General features: G+C 45.7%; 1 protein-coding gene across 1 annotated transcript in view; it reads left to right on the top strand.

The window, feature by feature from the left end:
* The window catches only part of FAM20C (FAM20C golgi associated secretory pathway kinase), a 94,211-nt gene that overhangs the window by 34,517 nt on the left and 38,833 nt on the right, over window positions 1-20,861 (top strand). Inside the window, 1 exon segment of the mRNA XM_033167237.1 lies at window positions 4,757-4,835. Within this exon segment, the coding sequence (XP_033023128.1) occupies window positions 4,757-4,835 (79 nt within the window).

The raw sequence follows: 20,861 nt of genomic DNA, 5'->3' as shown, positions 1-20,861 counted from the left end.
TATTTGGCTTTCTCTGGATGTATTTGTAGTTGGGTTAATGGTTTTGTATTTTGTTGCGGGCAGGAGGTTTTGGCAGGGGCTGGTGGCTTTAGTTCTTTTGTCAAACTCCCCAGGAGAATGCTAAGCTGCTGGGTGGATGATTGCTCAAAGTATCAGTTGTGTTTGCTGGGGAAAGTCCAAAATCTACCCGGTAGGATGGATGATTCTGCAAGTGTTTTCATAGTCAAGGAATGGTCAAGAGCCTGTAAATGCCAAAACATGAATCCCGTCAAGGCCGGCTTTGAGTGAGAGTGCCCCCACCAAGGCAATTTGCCATTTAGTGCCCCCCACTGGGATAAACCCTATCCCGTGGTCATATTGGCAGTGATAATGCCTTTTGCTTGTCTGGATCATGGGTAGGCAAACTAAGGCCCAGGGGCCGGATTCGACCCAATCAGCTTCTAAACCTGGCCCATGGATGGTCCGGGAATTAGCGTGTTTTTACATGAGTAGAATGTGTGCTTTTATTTAAAATGCATCTTTGGGTTATTTGTGGGGCATAGGAATTCATTCTCCCCCCCCCAAAAAAAAAAATATAGTCCGACCCCACACAAGGTCTGAGGGACAGTGGACCAGCCCCCTGCTGAAAAGGTTTGCTGATCCCTGATCTGGATGGAGGCTAGAGAGGGTTTCGTGCATGTGTGTTTAAAAATATGCTAGTGTACAAGATTTGCATCCATTGCCTGGCTCATTATGCCGCTGAAACGTAGTGCTTAAAAGATTGCCCAGTAGCGAATGTGGTCATTAGTCCAAAAAAGGTTTCTCACTCCTGCTGTTCATTCTTCTTCTTCTTCTTCTTCTTCTTCTTCTTCTTCTTCTTCTTCTTCTTCTTCTTCTTCTTCTTCTTCATCTCCATTAATTTATATACTGCCAAAATGGCTTCTAAGCAGTTTACAACAGTGAAATCAATACATAGTTAAAATACACCCTGAGAAATCCACGGTTAAAAAGCATAGCAGTTAAAAAGGTTTGAAGAAAGCTGAACTGCCCTGGAATCTGTGGATGAAGGGACAGCGTACAAATTTAATAAATAAACTAAAAATCAAAATAAAATAAAATCAGAAGTTTAGTTCAGGGGACTGCTTGCCCAAACAGGTGTGCCTTTGGGATCATGTGGAATACCGACATTAACAATGCCTCCTGTGTTTACTCCCTGGATAGCTCAGTTGGTTAGAGCATGGTGCTGATAATGTCAAGGTTGCAGGTTCAATCCCCATAAGGGACAGCTGCATATTCCTGAATTGCAGGGGGTTGGACTAGATGATCCTCAGGGTCCCTTCCACCTCTGCAGTTCTATGATTCTTTAATTTCAGTGGGGGGGGGGCATTCCGCAACACTGGCGCCATCAGTGAAAAAGCCCACCTCCATGTTACCACAAGCTGATAATCTTTATACACTGGCAGCAGACTCATTCTTTGAGTTTGGATCTTGATGAAACCAGCACAGAATCATCCAAAGGCAATAGGGACGCATAAGCAGTCTTGGAGAAACCCCAAATTTTGCACTAAAAAAAACCCTTTCGACAGACCCTAGGGTGACCCCTCCCACTCCCCAATAACCCCAGTCCAAATGGGGACTGAGAATTGGTATCGGAAGGGGCGTGAAAAACCAGAGAGGGAGCATGAAAGGGAATGGAGTATTCTGGAAGAATTGCTGGCTTGCTGGCTATCTGGAAGGACCCCTGAACAGAAGTAGCCCACCAAGCAACATTTTGTTTCAGGTGCCACTTGTTTTATAAACAAGTGAAGAGGGTTGAAATGAGGACACACGGTGTGTTCTCAAGCAGGCTTGACAATGTATTGCGAAATCTAATGTGTTGTAGATTTGCAACAGACCTGACTTCAGGCAGCTGCTTCGAGGAGATGGAAATGAGGTTTTGCTTTCTTTAAAACGACAGCATGCTTTTCTCCCCTTAAATGCATTCGGAGTTTTGGCCTACTCAGCACCACCAACTTAATCTAATATGTGAAACCTGTGCGTTCCTGCTCTGCCTATTCGGTGCAAATTGCTTAATGCACTTTAATTTCTAATTATTTATTTGTTCCTGTGGGATGGGTCGGTAATGCAAGAGAAGGCTAGGGTCAGCAGAAAACAGCGAGGCTGGAGGGACTGTTTTGCTCCAGCCGAAGAGTAATTAAACTGACCGGATTTGCATAACATTTTGCAGCACAGAAAAGAAAGGAGGAGGGAAGAGGACAGATTACAAGCTGGTGACCTATCAGTAACAGAGCACCAAGAGGAGTAATTAAAAGGACGTGTAGCTAATACCATTGGTTCAGGGAGAGAAAGCGTACAAGGCCAAAGAAGCTGAAGGACAACAGATCTGAAGTAGAATAATGTGACATTTATTTACGCACGCACACCCCCCAAAATAAATCTGGATTATTATTTTTTGTCAGCTCTCCAAAAGACGTGGGTGACCTGACCTTTGGAAGGAAGGGTTTTTATTTTATTTATTTAAAGGCAAGGACGAAATTGCACACACTAAGCTGCCTAGCAGAATCAGCTCTGAAGATAGTGCTTTTAAAAGCTAAGGTGCAGCTTGTTACATGTTGTCTGCTGCTGGTGTGATGATTGGCGTGTTTGCGTATATGTGTTACGACCCCTGAACCCAGCCCCGCCTGCAATGCCTCCAAAGAGAATCCAAATCAGGAAGATAAATCAGGAGATGAGGCTAGTGGCTACTAGCCATCATAGCTATGTTCAACCTCTCTGCTGGAGGCAGTTTGCCTCTGGAAACCAGTTGCTGAGAATCACAATTGGAGAGAGTTGCTTTTGCACTCTGGTCTTCCCATATGCATCTGGCCGGCCACAGTGAGAAGAGGATTCTGGACTAGATGGGCATTTGGCATGATCCAACAGGCTATTATATTCTTACAAGTCACAAGATGCTTAACCCTGTTTGTTTGTGTGTGGGTTTTTTTTTTTGGGGGGGGAGATTTCAGCATCTCCTGTATTTTAATGTATTTGATTTTTGTTGGAAGCCGCCCAGAGTGGCTGGGGAAATCCAGCCAGATGGGCAGGGTACAAATAACAACAACAACAACAACAACAATAATAATAATAATAATAACAACAACAACAACTCTCCCAGCTTAGGGACAATGCCCCCTTTGCCTTCTTCAGACTCTGAGGGCTACCCCCCAGTCCCTTTAATCTCTGTCTCTTAGAAGCCAGTGATTCCAGAAGCAGGCAATGGTTCTTCAAGGAGCAAAGTTTCTCCGGGGAGGTGGGTCCAATTCCAGAAGACATGCTTGCTATCCTTCATGGGGCTTCCAATGGATACAGCTCTTCACTAAGGCAACATTCCCCCCCATTACCTACAATAGAGGGAGAACTATAGCCAGCAGAACCCACTGGGAGCTCTCCGTGGTCCTGATGAGACATGTCTGGCTCTGAATATACCTTGCCAAGTCACATTCCCCTGGAACTGGACTTTACCTGGCACGACCCTCCTTCCTGAAGACACTGCTTGACACGTCCTTACCAAGTGGCACTTGAAGATGCGGCCTTAATTTTGTAAATTCATGGAGGAAAGGGCTGCCAGTGGCTGCCAGCCATGATGTTTATGGTCTACCTCAGGGGTCAGCAAACTTTTTCACTGTCCTTCAGACCTTGTGGGGAGGGCGGACTATATTTTGAAAAAAATATATGAATGAATTCCTATGTCCCACAAATAACCCAGAGATGCATTTTAAATAAAAGCACACATTCTACTCATGTAAGAACACCAGGCAGGCCCCACAAATAACCCAGAGATGCATTTTAAATAAAAGGACACATTCTACTCATGTGAAAATACGCTGATTCCCGGACCGTCCGTGGGCCAGATTGAGAAGGCGATTGGGTCACATCCGGCCCCCGGGCCTTAGTTTGGGGACCCCTGGTCTACCTCCTCAGTTAGAGGAGCAATACAATACCAGTTGCTGGAAACCATAGGAGGGGAGGGTGTTCTTGTGCTCATGTTCTGTGTCCTGGTTTCTCACAGGCATCTGGTTTACCATTGTGAGAACAGGATGCTGGACTAGATGGGTCAATGGCATAGTTCAACTGCCTATTCTTCTGTTCTTAACCTTGCCTTGAGGGGAAGCTAGGAATGGGGGAATAAATATTGGTTCACTTCTTGCTTCTATGTGAACCTATCTAATATGGAGACCAAAGTGCACCTTGCCTTACAAATTTCCCCTCCTCCAAATTTTGCAATCCAGTTCTCCCAACAACGGCAAAAGAGAATAAGATTGCATATATCAGGGGAACATGCATATATGTATATACTGTGTGCACAGAAATGCATGTATTTGTGGAAATCATGTACTAAAATGCTTGCAAGGGAAGTTTGCTTGTATGTCCTAGGAAAACGTGTGGGTGCTGAATTTTCACGAGGGCTTTTTAAAATAACGGCACTAATAATTCACAAACTGATGTGGAAATCTGGTGAAGCTGAGACTGAAAACTGAGCAACTGAGAGAAATCGAAACTGACAAGCTCATCCAGCTCTCAAGGAGACCACACACACACACACAAAAACCTCCCAGTGTTAAAAATGGCACTGCTCTGTTTTTGATGCCGACTGCCCTATAAATAACCCTTCTTTCTCGCTGCAGGTGGTTAACTGTGACATTTCAGTATTAAAAATTTGCTGGGTGTCGATTGAACGGGCATGGTTTTAACTATTTTTCTCTTTCTTTCTCCCCTTCTGCTTCCCCCCCCCCTACAGCAATGAAATCGGGAGGCACCCAGCTCAAACTGATAATGACATTCCAGAATTACGGGCAAGCCTTGTTTAAGCCAATGAAGTAAGTGTGGGATCCCTGTCTTAAAAAGCAAGCTTACAAAATTTCTGATGCCTGCGAAGAGATCACTAATGGGCATTCTGGTCCGCAGCCGAGCTTGTGGTGGAAGGAAATATGACAGTAAATGACACAAGGAGCAATGATCGCTTGGGTGCCCCTACCTTCTTTTAAATTAAAGGGAGGCCTCGGGGGGGGGGGCAAATCTGGTGCAGACTACAGCATGAGGAAAGGGGATTTTTAACTCTTTCCCCTACATTGGTCCCAATCAACCTCCACCCCCCAGCCAAGTGTAGATGATATTTGCATGGGGGGGGGATGGGGACATAGCACGAAATAATATTTTGTGCTGAGGATGCATTCACAACCAGAGGCGTAAACTTAACTCAGGTTGGTAAGGCAAGCACGCACTAACCAGAAAAGCTCCTTTGCTTTGAAGATGCATTGCTGCTTTCAACTTGCCTTCTGTATGAACCTCTGCCAGACGTTAACGAACTGAGGGAAGGTCAAATATGGGTTAAGGCTCATAAGTTAGATTTGGGTTTAAGATTGCAGATTTACCTTGGACTCATTGTGGGGAAGAGCTTGGAAAATAATTCCATCTTCAGGTGGTAGCAAAACTGATTCATGTTTATGGTAATAGCCAAATGCATTTCCCCGCCCTGCTGCTCCCAGATTTCCCTTTGGTTGTATATTCATTTGTGATTTGTGCTCATGATTGCATCAGTAAGTAAAAATATATATATATATATATATTATTAATTAATTAATTAAATTTGTTAGTTGCTTTTTTGCTATGGCAACTCAAAGTGACGTGCAGTATTTTAAGCAAACAAAGAAGAAGCCTACATTCATTAAAACCAGCATATATGTGTATATATGTACACACACACACACACACACACACGTGTACATACAACCAGCTGTCTGCAAGCTGCTGGGATCCTGCACGTGCCAGATGTTGTAAGTGTCTTCTTGGCCCCAGATCAAGTTAAACCTGGGGGAACAGGCTGAATGCTCTGATTTAGATCTCTGAATTTGCAATAAGCTGCGAGGTGGTCAAGAAAATGCAACAAAGCGCCTGTGTTTCTTAAGCTCGCAGCACCACTTGGCTGCTTGGGGATATTTTATGGGTGGCTTGAAGTTATTTTGTGCATAACTACTCCAATCCCCCTTCACAAAAACTGAATCCCCTGCTGGTTCTGATTAACAGAGCAGATGAAAAGATAATGGAAAAAAATTGTTCTCCTACAGACAGACTTGCCCAGTTGCTCACATCTCCACACCTTTTGGATTGAAGCTAATCCTTCAATCTGCGTTTTTTAAAACCTTTTGGGGCCTTGTGATAATCTCTGATAATCTCCACCATTTACCTGGTGGCCATCAACAACCTTCCCCTCTCTTCCTGCCCAAAACAGACCCTGCAAGGAACTGTCTCAGTCATAAACAGTCCCGTCCTGGGCATTGTCTACTTCAGAGCCAGGAATAGGGAACGTGTGGCTCTCCCGAGGCTGTTGGGACTCCAGAAGACTCAGCCAGCATGCCCAGTGGTCAGGAATGATGAGAACAACATCTGGAGGCCCCTCGGGGCAGAGACCACTTATTATTTGTCCTGTATCAAATAGAGCAGCTGCAGCCAGTGGCCAACCAGGCTTCAGTATTCTCCTAGGCTACTTATGCACTATGCACTTGAAGCAAATGACTCCTTTTAAAGAATCATGGGAACTGTAGTTTGTTGCCAGTTTTGAGAATTGTAGTTGATGGTAGGATTACCATATTTCCAAAAAGTAAAAACCAGGACACCCTGAAAGTTCTTGAGGGTTTTTTTTTTTTTTAAGGAAGGTCCCAAAACGCCACCTTTCAATTTTTAAACCCTGCTTTTGAAATCCCGGTAATGTCCAGAAATATCTGGATGTATAGCAGCCCTAGTTTATGGGGAAACTACAGTTCTGCCCGGGGGTCTCAGGGCAGTTCACAGATCTTTGCTTACCCAAAAGACAGTCAGATTGAAGAACAGCAGCAGACTTGGATGCTAGGGTTAAAATGAATCATAGAATCATCGAGTTGGAAGAGACCACAAGGGCCATCCAGTCCAACCCCCTGCCAAGCAGGAAACACCATCAAAGCATTCCTGACAGATGGCTGTCAAACCTCCGCTTAAAGACCTCCAAAGAAGGAGAATCCACCACACTCCTTGGCAGCAAACTCCACTGTCAAACAGCTCTTACTGTCAGGAAGTTCTTCCTAATGTTTAGGTGGAATCTTCTTTCTTGTAGTTTGAATCCATTGCCCCGTGAAGGTGTGCTGCAGCCCTGGAAAAGGCAGGGTTGTTTTGTCTCTGAATTTCACTTGCTGGGAACAATGTTAGGAGAGAGATCCTGCACTGTGTTCTGCTCATGGGTTTTCCATAAACATCTGGTTGGCCACTGTGACGGGAAGGTGGACTAGATAGGCCTTTGGCCTGATCCAGCAGGGCCTTTCTTACGTTCTGGTCATAGAATCATAGAATTGTAGAGTTGGATGGGGCCCCCAGGGATCATCCAGTCCAGGCTTCCTCAAACTCGGCCCTCCAGATGTTTTGAGACTACAGTTCCTATCACCCCTGACCACTGGTCCTGCTCGCTAGGGATCATGGGAGTTGTAGGCCAAAATCATCTGGAGGTTCGAGTTTGAGGAAGCCTGATCCAGTCCAACCCGTGCAATGCAGGATTGTGCCCGGTACAGGTTGTGTTTTGTAGTAAACAAAACTTCTCTGGCCGGCCACAGTTCTCCAGGGCCTCGGATCTAGGCCCCGGATCCTTTTAACTGGAGGTTAACTGGGGCTTAAATTTGGCACCCTTTACCTGCAGACCAGGTGCTCTGTCCGCAAGTTGCTGCCCTTTCTTTTGTTGGGAGAATGTGCAACAGAATGTCTGGGACGGACGCTCCATCTTAGTGACTTGTGTTGGAGATGAGCACTGCGGTTGTCGTTCTGAAGGATTATAATGCACCCATCAAGATTTCTGTTTGGGGAGGGGATTCCAGGAATATAAAGCATGCCGAGGAAAGCAGAAAGGCGTCTGGGGGAGATAAATACCGTAGGCTTTGGTTTTCTTAACCCAGGAGGGATGGATTGGACTTTAAAATTAGGGACTAGGGTGGAAATCAGAAGCGGGTAAAGGAAATTTGAATAAAGGCAGGGGCACACTCGAAGGAGGTCAGCGCTAAAGTGGAAACATGGTGTGTTTATTACACTGGGTTTCGCAAAGTCGCTTGGGGCTGCCGAAGGTTTAACGAAGCCATTCAGCATCCGTGTTGGGGCATTGCCGCAATCATAAGCTCATTTCCTTGCTTTGTTTCCCCGGTATGGAAGTTCAATTATTAGTTCCCTCCAAGTGGGTCCGTAAAGCAGGAGAGTCGGGGAGGATAAGTAGCTTTGAGTGTCTATTTAGTATTCCTCACATCCAATGCTAAACATCAGGTTGCCTGTATGAAGCCTTCAGAAGACTGCAGCACTTAATTTTTCAAATGAGAACCAGCGGGGCTCACAAATCATGTTTTCTGGCCTGGTGGCTTTTCCCTCTCATTCTCAGACTTTTTTGTGGGGAGGGGGGCATGTGCTCTGCTTGATGGAGGACAGCCCTTTATTTCAGGGATGGGGAAACCTGCGTCCCTAAAGATGTTGTTCGAACTCCTGCTCTCATCAGCCTCACCCAGCATGCCCAGTGGTCAGGGATGATGGAACCAGGCTGCCAAAAGGATCTCCTGGTTCTCCGTAGTAGATCAGCTGCTGCTTTGCATGCAGAAGGTCCTAAGTTTAACCCCCAACACCTGCTGGTGAGGCTGGGAATATCCACTGCCTGAAACCTTGGATAGTCACTGTCGGTCCATATAAGACAACGCTGAGCTAGATGGACCATTGAGTCCGATTCTGTATAAGGTTCAGTTGCAGGTGGGTAGCCGTGTTGGTCTGCCATAGTCAAAACAAAATAGAAAATTCTTTCCAGTAGCACCTTAGAGACCAACTGAGTTTGTTCTTGGTATGAGCTCAGTTGGTCTCTAAGGTGCTACTGGAAAGAATTTTCTATTCTGTATAAGGTAGGTACCCATGCTCCACATCACCAAGGCTCTGTTTCTTCGCTCCTGCCAACTGGGTTATAGTGGTTGGCACCTGGGAGAGGGCCTTCTCAGTGGTGGCCCCTATCTAGCTCCAAGAGCCTTCTGGCATTTTTTCTCATTGCAAGAAATGAGGTTACAGGAAACCAGGCAGAGGGCCTTCTCAGTAGTGGCACATGCCCTGTGGAAATAAACAACCATCTTACTTGTAGGAAACATCTGAAGGCAGCCCTGTATAGGGAAGTTTTAAATGTTTGACGTTTCTACTGTGTTTGATGTTTTCATTTGTTGTAAGGTGCCCAAAAGTGGCTGGGGCAACTCAGTTAGATGAGCGGCAAATAAATAATAAATTATTATTGTTATTATTATATCCGTAGCAACAATATCCTAGTGCAATATTGAGAAAAAGTTTGCAGTAAAGGAGGCAAAATATCATTGCAGTTGCAAAGTGTGCATTTCCACTAGGCTTTGCGAGGAACCATATGGCACAAAATAAATAATAATTAAATCAAAGAATACTTTAAGCAGCAGGCAACAAGGCTTCTGGGCAAGGTCCTGTTTCGAAGATCTTCCTCAGATAGTAATAAAGCTCACAAAACCTTTTGAAGCCCTGACTGTAGTTTTCACAAACGAGAGGAGTCCAGGAATGTTTCTCCAGAGACGTTACTTGATTCCAGAAGGATAATGCTAGTGCGACTGTCCAAAATTATAATGATAAACAGTATTATAATGATATTTTGTCTACTTGAGGGAGTTGGGTATGTTCAGCATGGAAACATGGAGACTGAGAGGAGATGTGATAGCCATCTTCAAATATTGGAAGGGCTGTCACATGGGAGATGGAGTAAGCTTATTTTCTCCGGCTCTGGAAGGTTGGACCCGATCCAATGGATTCAAGTTACAAGAAGGGATATTCCGACAGAAGGGAGAACCTTTTGACAGTAAGAGCCGTTCCACAGTGGAACGGACTCCCTCAGGAGGTGGTGGACATTCCTTCCTTGAAGGTTTTGAAGCAGAGGTTGGATGGTCATCAGACAGGGGTGCTTTAGCTAAGATTCTGGCATTGCAGGCGGCAGGACTAGATGACCCTAGAAGCTTATCTTTCTGGCATTTGCCAGGGACTACGATGATGACCTTTGGAAAAGTCTTTTATCTATTGATAACTGAGCTGCCTTGCCTTTGCTTTTATTCCAGTGGTTTTGTTTTGTACCTTTCCTGTATTTTATGACGTGGACAGTTTATTGATGCCATTGTGCGCAAGGCGGCCTGGGGGATAGAATTTGAAGCAAGTTGTTCGTTTCTTCTTGTCTGTTATTAATCTACCTAATAAGATCAATGCATAAAGAAGCATTTTGGAGGCCACTGTGGTAGCGGAGGCTAAGGTTCACCTATGAAGAGAGAGACATTTACCATCGTGATCCCTGGGCTATGGAGTTCCCGTCAGGTTGAGGGGCCTCTTGTGTGTTTCAAATTAATGTCTGACTAAGGCTGCATCCGTGCTATATATTTAAGACAGTATCATACTGCTTTAAAGCCATGGAGTCTCTCCCCCCCCCAAAGAACCCTGGGAAGTGTAGTTTGCTAAGAGTGCTAATAGAGTTATAGAACTACAATTCCCAGAGTTCCCTGGGAAGAAGCATTGACTGCTAAACCACTCTTGAGGACTGTAGCTCTGTGAGAAGGAATAAGAACAACTCTAAATCTCCCTTCCCAGGAGAGTCCACCTCACCCCTTCCTAGGTAGTCATCAAATCTTCCTTTTAAGCACATTGTTCAGTCTTAGCAACTTCATTCGAGCCTGTCCAGCTGCTTTAAAATGCTGCTCTTATTATTTTTAATTTTCTGGTCTGCTGCTGCTTGTTTCTTTCTGACAATTAAGTTTTTAGGACTTTTTAAATTAAAAAAATACCGGTAATTTTTTTTAAGTATATGTGGATCTCCTTTTTTCCACTAGCCATCTTGAGGTTTTTGTGTGAAAGGGAGATACAAAAAGTTTTAAACAAACAAGAAATAAAGAACATGTGTGTGATAGCGAAGCAACAAAACTCAATTGGCAGATCTGCTCGGAATAATAATAATAATAATAATAATAATAATAATAATAATAATAATAATAATAATAATTTATTATTTGTACCCCGCCCATCTGGCTGGGTCTCCCCAGCCACTCTGTTTCTGAATGTTCTAAATGCTCAGGGAATAAAGCTGTCAGAATATTTGCAGTTACGTTTCTGTTAGCAGAAGGGCAGTGGTAATTTTGGCTGGAGTAGAAACCTCAGGCACAGCCTGGGAATATTACCTTTTGAAAGGCAGGTTGAGTAGTGGAAATAATTCCCAGGTGATAGGGGAACTGACAGGCAGACAGCTCAGTTGTTGAGGAGAATATACAGGAAAGGTAACACGACTGGAAACAGGAAGGGTAAATGAAGGAGAAGGAGGCTTGAAGGAAACTGGGGCACACGATGGGGTTAATAAGATAAGGGGCAGATTTACTTATTGATTTGAGCCAACCAGCCTGCTCTTGGACTGCAGGCTTCTAATTGTTTTATTCTCCAACCTCTTAAATCAAATGAAAGGCAGGGAAGGAAGGCCAAAAGAATGCCCTTGCGTGAGCAGAGCCCACCGCGCAACAATTATTTCATTTATTTGAAGATCTACATCCTCCATCCTGAACTAATTTGCCCATAAAAGGTTGCAGGGTTAGCCAGCTCTATTTACAAATCCTTATTGCCCAATGCAAATTCCGTTGCTAATTCTGCATGAATCAACCCCAAATGAGAATGCTTCCAGTAAACACCAAGGGAGTTCTGAACATAGCTGAAATGTATCTAACAAACAATTAGCGTGGAGCTTTGCTTAATATACTGCAATATTCCCCACATATTGAGATTTCTCATGCCAGGCTTTCTTAAACGGCTCGATACACCGGGTAGGAAGCCACCCAAAGCCAGCCCAGCCAAATGCTGGAATGTTAATAACACCAAGTGGCTTTTTATTACAGTGGTACCTTGGTTCTCAAACTTAATACGTTCCAGAACCAAAGCGTTCCACAACCAAGGCGCACTTTCCCATAGGAAGTAATGGAAAATGGATTAATTCGTTCCAGACTTTTAAAAACAACCCCTAAAACAGCAATTTAGTGTGAATTTTACTATCTAACGAGACCATTGATCCACAAAAGGAAAGCAATAATCAATGTACTGTACTATAAAATAAATAAGATAGTATTGTAGGTGATAAAATTTAAAATTACATATTTTTCTTACCTGCACTGATGATAGTCATTGTTTGGATGGGGGCTTTTATCCATTTCTGCAGTCACACAATCAATCAATCAGTATCTGAACTGGGTCCCACACAGTCACAAAAACAAACTAACCGAAAAAGCCTCAAAAACAAAAATGCAAAATAAATAGCAAAAACAAAAGCGCCAAACTTAATCCGTTCCGGAAGTCCATTTGACTTCCGAAATGTTCAGAAACCAAGGCGCAGCTTCTGATTGGTGCAGGCGCCCCTAAAACAGTAGCTGACAACCGCATAAGACGTTCGGCTTCTGAAAAATGTTTGAAAATCGGAACACTTATTTCTGGGTTTTCGGCATTTGGAAACCAAAGTGTTTGAGTACCAAGGTACCACTGTATTATTCTAGTGTCTACTCTCACGTATTGGAGTGAATGAAAGGTTGGATTTTATAGGTCTTGATTCAGATCCAGATGTCACCATGGAAAAAAATTTTCGTTGGTTTGGGTACCAATCAAATAGGGCCTAATCTGTAAAATCATATTATCATAGAATAATAGAGCTGTAGAGCTGGAAGGGACCCGTTCAACCCCCAGCAACACAGGAATCACAGCTAAAAAATATGTTATGCAACGAACTAATCTTGGGAAAGGGATGTGGGTGGCGCTGTGGTCTAAACCACTGATCCTAGGGCTTGCCGATCAGAAGGTCGGCGGTTCGAATCCCCACGACGGGGTGAGCTCCCGCTGCTCGGTCACAGCTCCTGCTCACCTAGCAGGTCGAAAACACGCCAAAAAGTGAGAGTAGATAAATAGGTACCGCTCCGGCGGGAAGGTAAATGGCATTTCCATGCGCTGCACTGGTTTCGGTGTTCCATTGCGCCAGAAGTGGCTCAGTCATGCTGGCCACATGACCCGGGAAAACTGTCTGTGGACAAACACCGGCTGCCTTGGCCTGTAAAGCGAGATGAGCGCCGCAACCCCAGAGTCGTCTGCAACTGGACGTAATTGTCAGGAGTCCTTTACCTTTACCTTTTTTAATCTTGGAAAAATAATGAATCTTTCCCTCATCCTCCAACTCCATGGTTGGTTGGGATGCCAGAGAATTCCAACAGAAACAAGAGCAAATGTTTGCTTATTCATTCCATATATTAATCAATCCAATGAATATGATTCGTATTTGCTGTTGTTGCTTGCAGCCTGCAAGCAATATGTTCTCGATTACTCTCACCCCCTCTTCGCATAGTGTTTCCTTTGCATTCAAAGTTTGGGGGGGTGGAATTGTGTAATAACAAGGATAGTTGAGTAATTCATTACATAAGTAACACCAGTTATACAACACCTCAGCATACAGTATGAGGAATAAGGTAGCTTTTGTCAGAAGATGAACTGCAGCTGAACAGAAGCACTGCTGCATGCGGTGAATTCAGGGCGGAACAGAAAATGATGCTTTCTCACATCCTGTCTAGTGGTTGCCCAGGGACATTTTGTGAAAAACAGACTGAAAGGCTTGGTGGGAACATCAAAGTTCATCTAGTCTGACAATGTGTGAGGCAGCTTTCTGGTGTTATAAATTTAGGGTGAACCCCCCTAAACCATAGAAATTAATAAATGGTAGGATTTTGATTAATTGGGATATGGATAAAAGTACAAGCTGCAGAGGGACCCAGGTGGCGCTGTGGCTTAAACCACTTGCTGATCAGAAGGTCGGCAGATCGAATCCCTGCGATGGGGTGAGCTCCCGTTGCTTGGTCCCAGCTCCTGCCCACCTAGCAGTTTGAAAGCATGTCAAAGTGCAAGTGGATAAATAGGGACCGCTCCAGCGGGAAGGTAAACGGTGTTTCCGTGCACTGCTGTGGTTTGCCAGAAGTGGCTTTGTCATGCTGGCCACATGACCCGGAAGCTGTACGCCGGCTCCCTCGGGCAGTAACGCGAGATGAGCGCCACAACCCCAGAGTCGGACACGACTGGACCTAATGGTCAGGGGTCCCTCTACCTTACAAGCTGCAGCGCTGTGCAAGACAGGGAATCCTTGGGCTGGCTTATGCAAACCAACCTGGCTGGCCTAGCAAAGAGCAAATCTGTTAACATGACAGAATGTGTTGATGAGCCATCTAAAAGGAATCATTTGGCCTGGGGAGACAGATGTTGCCAAGGTAATGGGGTGTGTGAAGTGACAGGAAGAGAGAGTTTTTAGCAGGGTGTTCAGGGAGGAAGGAGGAGGAAGAAAGATGGGGTTCCATATTGGGCAGGCTGGCTGAAGGCTAGCTGAGAGAGATGCCTTGGGATCCAGGGCTGCACTGCTTTGGGGGGCAAGTGCTTCTTGAAATGACAATGCTGTAAGATCTGGACTCCCTCCGTGAAGACTGAAGGTGTAAATAGGTGAATAGACCATATTTCTCAAAACTACGACAGTCTCCACTGTGTCTCAATTCTCCAAAGCACCGCAGACCGGGTGCCTGAAATCCCATGGGCTCTTGCCACCACTCAGCAGAGAGAGGGGGAGGCAACCAACTTTTGGAACACTATGTTCCCTGGATCTCTCAAACAGTGTGTTACCCTCCCCACTTTCTCAGTTTTCAGTTGGTATCTCCTCAACCTGTGCCAGGAAAAGACAAATAAAATTGCTTTGAGAAGCTGCAGGGCATTCCTTCCTTTTAGCATGGCAAGGGTGTGGCCATCTTCACAGTTATTTTTGAATTGCCTTTCCACCAAACGTGCTCAAGGCAATGCAGAATTAAAACAACAGCAGCATAGAAATCACAGTCCAATAATTTATTGGTGTCTCCTGCTTTCAGAGGGCCAGAAATTGGTGTGCAGTTGCCAGGGCCTGAGAAAATCCCAAGCAAGTTGTGGCTGGATGAGACTTGAACCGGATTCAAACAAGACCTGCTTGATGGCTTTGCTGTTTGCACAGTTGCCTGCAGATTTGCATAAACGTGGGTTCCTACCCTTAACGGGCTTCACAATCCTTCCGTCCTCCCTCCTTCCTTGTTTGTAACATTTGCACCTCATTCGCCACCCAAAAGATCACCCAGAGCAGCTTGGGGATCAATCAAACCAGCCTAGCCCTTGCAGACATGACACAAAAGGAAAAGGGAATGGAGAGGGAAGAGGAAAACAAGAATGTGCAGACACCAAATACTTAATGTTATATGGTCCTTGTTAATTGTCATAGTCAGCTGAGATGGGGGGGGGGAGACAGTCACCTGTGACAGGACCTTCTCAGTGGTAGTTTCCAGATGCTTTCCTCGTGAGATGTGTCAGTCTCCTTCATTGTTAACTTTTAGAAGAAATTTGAACACATCTCTTTTTACCCAGGAATTTGAGGGCTGGAAAATGTGTCCCTGGCCACCCTGAAATTATTGATTTTTGACAGTAGATGATGGTTTAAGAGATTTTTAGATGTTTTCAGCAGGTTGTTTTAAACTGTTCACCGCCAGCATGCATCTATAACTGAAATGCTTTGTGCAGACCTTGTTTTGGAGATCCGGGTTTGCCACGAAACGCCTGCTTTGTCCCCCTGCTAGCTTGGGTGGATGATGGCTGGTGTTAAGTGGCAGACATCTTAGATGGAGCCTAACACCAGCCTGCAAGAATCCAAAACCCTTTGAAAATGATTCATTTGAAAAGGGAAATAAAATAACATTGCATGCCTTTCTGGCTCCAGGGATTGGGGGTGGGGGTGGGGGGAGGCGGAATTAATTCGGCACACTTGGCTTCCAGCATCAACACACCGCTCCAGAGTCAACGTAGCAATTAATTCAAATGGCAGCGGCTCCACACCTTCACTCCAGCATCTTCCTAAACGCAAGATGCATTCAGTAACCGTGATTCTAAAAACACAGGGATTGCTCTGTGACACGCTCTGCTGAAGGAGCCACGGTGGATGCGCAAAGAATGCCACTCTGGCTGGAGAAATAGCTTAAAGCAATTTCCCATGAGGATGTCGCTGTTCCAATCCTTCTGTGCACAAGAGGCTGATATTCCAGATTTGCGATGCGACAAGCTGATCTGAGGGGCAGAAGCTGATAATCAAAACATTCAAGACTGCTGTGCATGTTTAGAACTGAGAAGTGCCTTGTGTCTGAAGATAGGAAACAAGAAATGCGTCTCTCTCTCTCTCTCTCTCTCTCTCTCTCTCTCTCTCTCTGTGTGTGTGTGTGTGTGTGTGTGTGTTGTGAGCATATATTTTGACGGAGAAGCATCATTGTTTTCTATTCCGCCCTGTATTGCAGGACTGTCTCCTTTCAATTCGCCTCCTGCCCTGAATCATGTCTTTTGTTTCGTCATGGCGAAAATACATAACTTACGCAATTTACGCAATTAATGGAAAAAGCGACAAAGTGGAAACGGGAGGGAGTGGTGGTAATCAATTGCATATTGTTTGCAGACTAAAAACAACAATAACAGCAAATACCGATTGTATTCACCGGATTGATTTCTGCTCTGGACATGGGGTGAATAAGCAGATATTGGCATTTCCCATTCCCATTTCCATTTTCACCAGAATTCCCCGACATTCCTTGCTAAGCATGCTTGCAATTTAGCAGAACAATCCAGCCTGTGGTTCAAACGCAGGGTGTGTGCATGGTTGCAAGGGGAGCTGCTTATCACGACTCCTGTGCCCAGCAGTGACCTGGGCACAGATTCAGAGACTGCAGGGGCACCAGGTCTGGCTGCCTCCTACCACATATCACCACCCTGGGAGGGCACCAGAAGGAACAAAGGCATGTCTTGTTCCACAGGGCTACAATTTCCAGAGTTCTGTTGAAGAGGGAATGATTTTAAACCACTCTAGGAACTGTAGCTCTGTGATGGGAATAGGCACCTCCTAACAACACCCAACAACACCCTTAACAAGCTACAGTTCCCATGGTTCTTTGGGGACACTGCTTTAAATGTATAGTGTGAATGTGGCTTGTGAGAACAAAAATGTTGCAGTAGGTAGGCCCTTTGGTGTGGATCCAGCAAATCGGGTTCTACCCTGAGTAAGAGCACGTGTTGCGATCGGGACCTGGCAAGACTCATCCCTTCCTGTGGGGGTGGGGCCGGCAGCCGGCCGTAGCAGCTATAGGTCAGTGAGGTGTTGCTGGGCAAAGCTCAATGTAGCAATTTGTGATGGACAGCTTAGCGTCCTATATATATTCCTGCACGCAGGGTGATCTTTCTCTTGGCTTCGGCTGCTGATCACCCATCCCGCCCCCCTCTATTTTATTTAGGCCTCTGTGTTTGACCTTGCAACTGCCTGTCATGGGGTCGTCTGCCTTGGTGCAGGGGCCCAGTAGGAATTTGTCCATCTGGCTGATTGGCTGTTGCCATTTGGTTTTGCCTACTGCAGTAGCAACTTGTCACAACTTGTAAGGTTGGCGGTTAGGCATTGGTTCCTGTGTGGATTGCTGGTTTGGGCGGTGCCCATCCAGAATCATGATGAAACTGGGAATTCCGTTAAAGGAATCCGGCGACTCTTATGTTTTGTCCGAGCCCCGATAGGGGTTAGGGCCGTGGCCGAGTCCCCGGGACCTCTGGGGAGAGGGTTGCGTTGTATCCCCCCGCTCCTTAACTCTCCTCAGTTGCGATTTCCCAATCGCTGGTTCTAGGCCAGCTTCTGTCCCGGTAGGACAGTAGTCTGAACCAATGCCTACGCAACCACTCACCGAATTTGTATTTAAATAAAGTTGTGGCCTAAATTATTGCCAAAAACCCAAACAAAAATTACGTCTCCTGTGTCAGTTCATTGGGGGAGGTCTTGAGGTCCTCGATACGCAAGCCTTTTCTTAAGTTCTTCACATAAATTTGGGGTAAACAGTAACAGCCAATCTTCCCCATCGAAATCAAGCTTGTTGCTTCCTGTTATGCAGATATGTTTACTATAAAACCCGCCTCTCTCTCTCTCTCTCTCTCTCTCTCTCTCTTAAAAAAGAGCTAAAGCACTTTTTTTTTTGCTTTTACTGTGTTGTCCTGTTTCTTTTCCAAGTCCTGCCCACACCAGGTCAGGCCTAGGTAAAGGTCCAGCTCTGAATTCACGGAAGTGGGCAGTTTTGGCTCTGGCAGTCAGTATTTACTGTCAATCCCACCTCTCCACCCCCACCCTTAAGCCCTCTGACCGGCTCATCCTTTCCGTAGGGCCTATTTAGTAACCCTCAGCTTCCTGCCTGTGGACATGTCTAAAAATCAAAGGTAAATATATAAGCAGCAGGAACTCTTGCGGAGACGGCAAAACCAAGGCAGAGGTTTCCGGATCGCTGGGTCCAAGCCTTGCTAAAGGTTGAATGACCAGGCTGCAGTCCTCAAAGCACTGGACAGGCGCAAACAATCCACACCCCTATGTAGTGAAGAAAGCGTTTTGGCTAGCAGGTCACTGTTGAGGATCAAGAAGCCGAAGGAGAAGGAGAAGGCGATGTTTGCTCAAGCTTCATTGTGCCATAATGCTCACCCTGCAATTGTGGCTGAGCTCTGCTGAGGAAAAAGCTAGGGCAGAAATTACAGGGTGTTGTAGACCGAGGCTATAGGACTGTTGGGCAATTCGGTTCTAACAGGACTAAAGAAAGCTGTGCTGCTCGTGTTGTCCTAGCATTAAGGGAAGCTAACTTGGCTAAACCTTACGGAATAATGTTTTCAAGGAAAAGAAATCTTCCTCATCTAAATTAAAAGGACATGGGACGAACCTGTTGGATCAAACCAAAGGCCTAGTTCAGTGTTTCCCAAACTTGAGTTTCCAGCTGTTTTTGGACTACAGTTCCCATCTTCCCTGACCACTGGTCCTGCTAGCTAAGGATGATGGGAGTTGTAGTCCAAAAAAAACAGTTGAAGATCCAATTTTGGGAAACACTGGCCTACCTAGTGCAGTATCCTGGTGCTCCAGATGTTTTGGAATACAGCCCCCATCATTCCCTCACCATTGGCCGTAGTCACTGGGCTTGATGGGAGGTGGGGTCTGAATCATGTGGCTGGACTGATGGAATTTATTTCATCTGTTTATTGTTGCATTTTGCTACTAGCCACAATGGCTATGCTCTGCCTACACGTCCAGACAAAATAAAACATTAAAAAATTCCTCCCAGTAGCACCTTAGAGACCAACTAAATTTGTTCTTGGTATGAGCTTTTGTGTGCAACTTAGTTGGTCTCTAAGGTGCTACTGGGAGGAATTTTTTAATTTTTATTTTGTTTTGACTACGGCAGACCAACACGGCTACCTACCTGTAACTGGATCCATGTCCAGAGACAGTAATGCTGGAAAGCTCGGGAGGCAGGGAGTGATCTTCTACTTGGGACCTGCTTATGGGCTTCTCATTGGGGCATCTGCTTGGCCACTGTGAGACCAGGAAGCTAAATGGGCCACAGGTCTGATCCAGCAGGGCTCTTCTTATGGCCGTACCTTTCCTCCAAATAGTTCCAGCTGGCATTCTGCTTCCCCATTTTTTATTCTCACCGCAAGGCTGAGAGACAGTGACTGGCCCAAGGTCACCCAGTGAGCTTTATGGCTGAGCCGGGATTCGAACCCTGCTCTTCCAGGTCCTGGTCCAACACTCTAACCCACACGTGGGGAACTGGTGGCCTTTCAGGTGTTGCTCCCATCATTCCTGAGCATGGGCCACCTGGGCCTGGGCTGATAGGAGTTGGAGTCCGATGAGACCCAGGTTCCCCTTCCCTGCTCTAACCACTCCACCACATTGTTCCCTGCACCATGCTGCAGACTGCAATGCTCCACAAAGATAGCAAACCCGGAATGGCTACCATGTGAGAATGAGCCAGGAAAGGGTCCAAGAGAAGAAGGAATCCATGCAGAAAGGAAAGCTCTTGCATTGTGGCCAAACTGCCTGCTCAAACCCCTGCCATTTTGGCACACAGGATGTTGTCTGACAACTTGTGTGCAGGCTCAGTGCCATCCGGGCAGATGGATGCCATTCGTCTGGCAGGCATAGATGCCTGGCTGGCTGTCCCTTGCGGGTGTGAAGGGCAGAAGTGCCCGGCTGGTCTGTAAATTGCCAAAATGGATCTCCCTCCCTCCCTCCCTCTGTTTCTGGAGGCTATTATAAGCTCACAAGGAATGCAAGGGGGAGTAGGAAGACTTTAGGTCTGTTGTTGAAGAATTTTGATCATTGGTCCATGACTGAACTCATCATCTGTCTTGGGGTGATCTTTCACCGCTCCGTCGTTAATAAGTGGGATCCTTTGTGGAAAGATTCATTGATATGCCTTGGAAGTGAAATGCAGAGGAATAGAAGCTGGCGGGGTCAGAACTGTCGAGGACCTATTTGCCCACCCCTTCTCCATCTTCTCTCATTTTTAGTTCAGTTTTGAACACTTCTCTCTTCTGGAAACTGGGTGGGAGAAGAGCGAATCCACAAATTACAGGAAAAATGCAGTGACCCCACCCCCGTTGTTGTTTTTTTGCCCGAGAGCCTTGAACATTTGGCTTCCAGATGTTGCTGGACTCCAGCTGCAGCCAGCATGACCAGTGATCAGGGATGGTGGGAATTGCAGGCAACAAGATCTGGAGGGCCACAGGTTTCCTAGCCCAAATTCAGATTTCTAGGACCCCTCCCCGCCTCTTGAGATATGCCTCATTGCCAAATCTACACTAGTAGCCAATCTGCATTCAGCTGCGAAGGTTGTTGTCCCTTTGAGGAAGAGCCATATAGCTGAGTGATAGAACATCTGCTTTGCATGCAGAAGGTCCCAGGTTCAATCTCC

This window comes from Lacerta agilis, chromosome 13, assembly GCF_009819535.1.
Source record: "Lacerta agilis isolate rLacAgi1 chromosome 13, rLacAgi1.pri, whole genome shotgun sequence".
NCBI lineage: Eukaryota > Metazoa > Chordata > Lepidosauria > Squamata > Lacertidae > Lacerta > Lacerta agilis.
Note: the sequence above shows the minus strand (reverse complement) of the source record. Positions and strands in the feature narration are given on the sequence as shown.